We start from the raw sequence: 7,420 nt of genomic DNA, 5'->3' as shown, positions 1-7,420 counted from the left end.
ATACTGGTTAACTCTTGCATTAGTGAGGCGGACAGAACAGGGAGTGGTGAGTTTGAGAGGTGTAGGTAGTTTTGCTTGTGTAATGCAACAGTTGGGTCACTAGTACTACTACTATTACTACTACTATTCTTAGCATTATCATCTGCATCTGCACAATATTAAATTAACGACAATACACAAGTCAGTACAAAAATGTGTGTGTGCATGTGTGTGTGTGTGTGTGTGTGTTCGTCATCCCTCTTCAAGCCCCATCCCCCCACTCACTCCTATCTCCCTGCCCCGCCCCGAAGTACCTCCTCGCTCAGTGGAGATCGAGGCCCCGGGTCGCCCTCGCCCGTTGTGGTACCACCCCGGCCAGGAGGTGCTGCTCAACTGTACCGCGCGGGGAGCCAAACCTAGGACCACCCTTGCCTGGGAGGTGAACGGCAAACAGGTGAGTGTCTGTGTGTGTGTGGGGTGGGTGGCTGAGTGTTTTATTCAGTAGCCATAGTTCAACTTATGAGCATACTTTGAAACACTTCTGCGCTGCATCTCCGCTACTTTCAAAAGGCCCTTGCAGTTGAAGCTAGAAAAGTTTTGAAAGGTGTTTTTTACATTTTTGGTGATAGATCAACAGGATTTCTATTGTACTGAAAGGGGAAAACAGTCTTTTGGCATTATTAAAAGGAGAAACAGACTTTTGAGAACCTAGCTAATCATCTATGTGGCCTTTGAAAATAGTCGTGGTGAGAGAGCAAAGCGTTTCTGAATACGGGCCTTTGCTTCTTCTCGTGCAGTACAGAGAGGCGGTTCCCAGACTATACAGTTTCTTCTCCCTCATCTGTGTTTCTCCCTCCCTCCCCTAGGTGCGCCACACACACCTCTACCAGTACACAGACCGCCTGGACAAGCGGGGGCGCGTCACCTCCACGCTGGGTCTCCGCTGGCGAGCTCCGGAATTCTTTGAGGAGCGGCGGGCCATTGTCACCTGCCGGGCGTCTGTCGGCGCCTACTCCACTTCCACCTCAGACACCGTGTACCTCGACCTGGCCGCCACCGCCCGCTACAACCACTACTCCTCCTGCGGTGTGTGTGTGTGTGTGTGTGTGTGTGTGTGTGTGTGTGGGTGCGTCACATGTGCTTGTGGGTGTGTCTCACCCACACGCTCATACCTTGTGCTCTTTTCCAGGCTGTCAGGCGGGTGGCGCGTGGGCAGCCCTGGGCGTGGGCGTGCTGGTGTTGTTCTGCCGCCGCTGTCCACGCTAGGAGGGAGGCCGCCCTGTGGAGTCCTGCAGGTTAATGCAAACTTAAAGGAGGCCCCGACCAGAAGTCTTCAGGGCATCAATGGCGGGAAGGAATGGCGGGACTGGTGGTGCGTGACATGAACTCGCGCGCGCGCGCCTGTGTGTGTGCGTGTTTTCACCCACGGTCGTCGGCTGGTATCGCCACACAGCCAGCTGCCCGCACAGGGAAAGAGCTCAGAGTTCACAGTGACCGATCTCTGGGCAGAACAGCGACACCCTCACGCCACACACCGGGACGGCGAGGCCACAACCCTCGGCTAACCTCCCGTGCCTGCCTGTGGAAGGGGTCTGGCTCCTATTCATCCTACAGCCACATTCGTGCTGTTACCGCCTCTCTGAAGTGTTACCGAGACCGAGGCGACCAATGAGGATTCTTTCTCACCACCACCACCACAACCACGTCCCTTCCCCGACCCACGAGCTCAAGCCACGTCCCTGCCCCTCCCCCCTCCACGCCTCACTCAGGTAGAGTTCACAGGAGGCGCCACACCACCACCAGCAGGAGGAGGAGGAGGAGGAGGAGTAGGTATAGAGTAGAGGGGGAGGAACTACAGCAGCGTCAGCACAAGCAGCAGCAGCAGCAGCAACAGCAGGACAAACAGACAAAAGAAAGGAGCAAGTTGATCCAAGTACAGCAGCATCATTCCCCTTGCTGCACCATTATCACTGCTAATGTCACCACCACTACCGTTAATTCCTCCGTCTTCTCCACCATTACCACTCACACTATCACCACAGAAACCCGCCAGTCAGTGTTATATAATGGCCAGACTACTCTACAAACACTGAGCCTCCCAGTCAGTCTACGTGTGTCGTCAGTCTTGTCACCACTACATCCTTTTCCATCACACTGTTAGATGGCGGTACCAGCAGCCAGCCCTTCGTCACCGCGCTCGCCCTTGCCTGTCTGTCTGTCTGGTGGAGTGCGTCTGTTGCCTGTTCCTCATCCCCGGGAGTTCCGCCGCAGCACGACACACGAACACGTTACTCAGGCGCTAGTTATGCACTGCTAATAATTGTTGTTGGTTCCAATAAATCTTTGTTACACTGCACTCTTGTATTTGTCTGTGGGTTGAGACGGTGGAGGGCGTGGTGACCTGTTACCTTTACTACTGTGGGCGTCTTATGGTGACCTGAACTGTGCAAGACTTTTTATTACCTGCACTGAAAACACACACACACACACACACACACACTCTCTCTCTCTCTCTCATTTCAGTCCATCATTAATGCTAAACAAAAATCAACAATGAAATAACTAAACAACAATCAAACCTTGAAGGAGGAGGAGGAAAAGGAAGAGCTAGTTGAATAATTTGGGAGGATAGAAAAAGATGTACAACTGTTATATAATAAGAATTAAGACCTTCATTGCTCTCCACCTTAAAATATAACAAATGTAATATTGTTCATTGTGGAGAGAGAGATTATGTGTATGTGTGTGTTCCGAGTAGGTAATGATAGTTAAGGGAGGGGGAGAGAGGGAGCGGTGGGCAAGCCTCTCACCCACGCCGGCTCAGTTGGAAGAAAGCAAGCGACGGGTGGAGACTACCGTTGACGTTGCTGAGGACGGCGTGCTGCTGGGGCTGAGGGCAACGTGCTGGCGTGTGCTGACAGTGTGAGTACCTGTGTGTGTTGTCTCATCATCATGGAGGTTCTAGATTATTAGTGATTTGGAACCGTCGATGCTAAGTTTGTTCTGTGACTCCATTTGTGAACCAGTCTTTGCTGTCTTTGATTCTGAATTTACTGAGTTTACAATCGTTCCTATGAGCTGTGCCTTGTTCCTTGAGTAGAAAAACCTGATTTGTTCATCCGTTTTGTTTAGTCAGTGTAGGGATGAGATGAGGCAAACAGGTGTTAGGTCACAAGGAGCTTTTTCCCGTAAGATACCTCCGGCAGCGTGTGATATTAAGAGCAGTGAGGGGAATGTGGTTCACCCAATGGTCTGACATGTGAGCGTCTTCCATATGCTCCACTCTAACCAAAGCCAAACGTGTCCTGTCAACCCTTAGCATTCCTCTTATGAGGTTTCAGTAACTTTATATCATATTTTATATTAGATATTTTTCTCTTGCATTATAGTCCACTTCATGATCATCCTGTTCTTTTAGAGATCAGTGTTTGTTCACGAACCTTCACAGTGGCCTTGATCATCTTCGCTTTACTGGTAATGCGTCAGACGCCGGTAGGACTGAGAGGCCTCGGTGGTGCGCATGTCAGGGGGCAGTGTTACATAGTGTTTCGGGAATCAGGAATTGTTACATAGTGTTTCGGGAATCAGGAATAACTCTAAGAACCTGATGCATTGGGATCACACTTTTGACAGATGTTTCAGATTAGTCCACTAATGCCACACTATCCGTGATGGTGACCCTAAAGTGGCCACTATCCGTTATGGTAACCCTAAAAGTGGCATCTCCAAATGTCATCCGTAACTTCAGTGGGGGGGGGGTGGAGCTTTGTAACTGAACAGTTCAGACACTTCTGGCTGCGGTTTGTCAATCAACAGTCTTGAACCGTATAGTGGCATTCCATCCAGAGGAAGTTGTCAACCTCAGCAGGATGCAGGATATTTATTTACCCACTTACCTATCCTTTTAAGTATTTCGCAATTGACAATATTTTCACTTCGAAATATTTAAGTAGACCAGGTCTAAGAGCATCACTTCGAGATATTTGAGTAGACCAGGTCTAAGACCTAAGCTCAAGTAGTCATCAACTGTCCCTTTGCATGCATGAGCTTAGAACCTTTATCTCTAGATGCTTTATACTGTGGCAGGCTCCCTTGCATGCGTAATTTGGAAGGCGTAATTTGGAAGTACTTATGAATACATGCATGCAAAAAAACATGCATGCAACATGCATGCAAAGATAAAAAAAACATTACATGCAAGACATGCAACCGAGGGATAATAAGCATTCTAGGACGAGCTCTGCCATTATTGCCAAAGAATATTTGAGGGGTAGTGCTTTTTTTTCCGTAATGAGGTTAGGATCGGACACACGTACGTTGTTAATTATACCTCAAAGAGCCTCCGGAGAACAAGCTAGAGCAAATCCATTAAAAAAAAATATATAAAAAAAACAAAATATAATAATAATGTCATTTTTATTGGGGAGGAGTCCTCAAACTCTTTACAAATGGGCGCTTAATCATCAGCAACAACACAGCTGCTTATGACTAGTGTACATTAATTAATTAGGTCATGAAGCAAGACGGCCGCCGTTACGAACGTCATGCCAGTGACGAAAATCCTCAGGGCTTTCTTTCTTGGCAGAAGTCGCCATCATCGGGCGTCAGGCAACACGGGCACATCGTCCAGGCTGGCGCGACGTGGGCCATCACTCAAGCAGGTGACAAGCGGTACAAGATCCAGACATCCAGGCAGCAGCAGCACCACACCAACAAACATCTCGATCTGCAAAGGACTGAAGGCATCAAAATCTCGATTAGCAGCAACACTGTAAAACCTATTAAAATCTGAGCAAACCAACAACTATCTATGCATTGCTAGTCCCATTAACAATCGCAGTTTATACAGCAGGCAGAGGAAAATTTTACTAAATCTAGAAAGACATCCATTCGCTCTACATAATGGAATCTAGAAAGTTTAAGGGGGTAGCTGTACATTTCAGAAAGAACTATCCTCAGTTCACACTAAAGTCGTACATTTGAAATCACTTTGCTTCTTCCTAAGAATCGTTCTTCACCTGCAGTTCATACTATAGAACAAACCCACTCCCCGAACTACCTTCCACTACACATCCCATCACACTGCCTGTCAATCTTGCACCTGAACCCACTCCCCACTTCTATTCCGGTCTTGCCCTAGACAACCAGAAAGGGTTAAGAGATGTTGATACTACTGTACAAACCCCACTTCACACTGTGCTTTGTTATACTCTAGTAGTTTGCAAAAGGATAAAATTTAAAACCTAAATCCCTAGGCTACTTTTTATGTATTCCAACACAAGTCTAACAAATCCAGACCAAGTGGTTGAAAAAGCGTCTCCGTCACTGGTCTCGGCAAGTCAGGCCAGGTCTTCCTATCTCCAGATCCCTATCTCCAGATCCAATAGTTGAAAAACGGCCTCTCCATCAGTGCAGGTCACCCAAGTCAAGCCAGCTCACACGGCGTCTCAAACCTGGAAAGGATAACATTTCGATACAAAGCGGAATAGGTCAAGAAATCAATAGTTTACATTCATGCATGCGCAACACTAAATGGGCAGGGAAAAAACTCCTACGAAAGTTTCCCTCCCATTGTCTCTAACACCAATCTTTTTACCCTTTCACCGAGATGTGCAATATTACATTGGGAAGAACGCTCGACCACTGGACGCTGAGGCTGGGAGGATAACCAATTATGAATAGTCGTTAATAGCTGATGGAAATACGTCGTGAGTCACTCGCAATTTAGCTACACAAGGTCACTAATTAGAAGCGCGCCAAGAATCCCGTGACCCCAAGGAAACACGGACCGAAGCACTGTGATAGGGCCTGAGCAAAGCGCGCAAAATATCCCGTGACTCCGAGGAAAAATTATCGAAGCATTATGAAAGGGCCTAAGCAAGGAGTGAACGACCTCACAACCGATACGAAGCGAAACAGGTCAAGAAAAAGCCAAAGGACATATTGATACACGCTTAACACTAAATAAGCAGGAAAAGACCGATGAAGCACTGTAATAAGGAAATGGTAGACATGAGGCAAGGAGTGGACGACTTACACAAGCGTTACAAAGCGGAATAGGTCAAGAAATAAATAGTTTACATTCATGCATGCGCAACACTAAATAGGCAGGGAAGAAACTCCGACGAATGTTTATAATAAGGAAAGAGGAAATGTACAAGACAGCAGAGGCAATGACTGGGAGACCTAACGTGCGATACAAAAAGATAACCTGGTGAACATTGACATGCACAACTAAACAAAACAGTTTGAAAGCAACAACTCTTGACTAGTTAGTTGCGTGGCTCTCCCGCTGGTTACGGCCATTCAACCGCTTCCACCCGATCCCTGGACTTGTACAAGTTTAACACGCAGTGCATCACTCCAGGCAGTACCGCTATTTACGAGAAATGCAGTGAACACGTAGGCTACGCTTTTAAGTCGAGGGAAAATAGCGACATACAGACGTAGGAATAATGAATTACAAGGGAAAAGATACACCTACACAAACGCTTATTGCGAACTTAAGCTTACATCGTCACAATCACGAACTATTTCTAATAAATTTACTTTATCTACCCCGATTGTCTTCGGCACCAGCGCCGCCGCCACCACCGCAGCACACCACATTTTAAACAGCAAGACTCGGTATACTAGGATACAGAGACCGTGACAACAGCCTTACTTTCTCGTGTACTAGACACGGAAATTCTCACCACACTTAGTAGTGACGCCACAAACAACGGACCATATTCTGGAACACTTCTGTCACGCACTTCCACTACTTCCAAAAGGTTAGTTGAAGCTACGAGTTTTTTTTTAAGTCTTAGAGATTGAGAAGTTAAAATTTATACATTAAGAGTAAAAAAGTCCTGAAACCCCGAGCTAATCATCTATGGCCTTGGAAAATAGCCGTGGTGAGAGCAAAGCTTTTCTGAATACGAACCAATAACACAAACTGAAGAAAAACATGGACTTACCTCCAGTCAGCGGGCCTTGTACACTAACACTAACACTAACACCACCACCACCACCACCATCACCTCCCGCAGCCTTTGAGCAAGTGAGGCCGCCGGCGCTGACCACTCCCCGACATTACCTCTCCCTCCCACTCCCTCTCTCCCTCTCATTCCCAGAACGCCCACCTTCCTCTTCCCTCCCTCCCTCCCCGCCTCCTACATCTTTTATTACAATCCAATGACTACTTTTCCTTTCTCTCTCTCTCTCTCTCTCTCTCTCTCTCTCTCTCTCTCTCTCTCTCTCTCTCTCTCTCTCACCTCTCTCTCTCCATCCTCCACCACATCCACCCTCTAGGAAAGCCCACGCCTTCCTCCTCCTCCTCCTCTTCCTCTTCCTAATGACTATCCTTCACCGGCCTCATCTCTCCCTCTCTCTCCTCCTCTCCTCTCTTCTCCTCGATCATAATTGACTTGTGCTTCTAAGCTTTAATATATTCTCTCTC

At 47.5% G+C, this 7,420-nt stretch overlaps 1 protein-coding gene and 1 long non-coding RNA gene across 2 annotated transcripts in view; one reads left to right on the top strand and one right to left on the bottom strand.

The window, feature by feature from the left end:
• LOC135105219 (uncharacterized) overlaps positions 1 to 2,335 on the top strand; it is a 32,862-nt gene extending 30,527 nt beyond the window's left edge. The window contains 3 exon segments of the mRNA XM_064013335.1: positions 291 to 433; positions 846 to 1,065; positions 1,169 to 2,335. Of these exon segments, the coding sequence (XP_063869405.1) occupies positions 291 to 433; positions 846 to 1,065; positions 1,169 to 1,245 (440 nt within the window). The 3' untranslated portion in view covers positions 1,246 to 2,335.
• A 2,043-nt stretch (positions 2,336 to 4,378) lies between these two features.
• LOC135105218 (uncharacterized) lies at positions 4,379 to 7,005 on the bottom strand. The gene is made up of 3 exons (XR_010270759.1): positions 6,939 to 7,005; positions 5,278 to 5,432; positions 4,379 to 4,705 (listed from the first exon to the last, which is right to left on the bottom strand). It is a non-coding gene; the product is annotated as an uncharacterized LOC135105218 (long non-coding RNA).
• Positions 7,006 to 7,420: the final 415 nt, after the last annotated feature.

The sequence above is a fragment of the Scylla paramamosain genome, chromosome 11, assembly GCF_035594125.1.
Source record: "Scylla paramamosain isolate STU-SP2022 chromosome 11, ASM3559412v1, whole genome shotgun sequence".
Classification (NCBI taxonomy): domain Eukaryota; kingdom Metazoa; phylum Arthropoda; class Malacostraca; order Decapoda; family Portunidae; genus Scylla; species Scylla paramamosain.
This window is presented reverse-complemented; position numbering and strand designations above follow the sequence as displayed.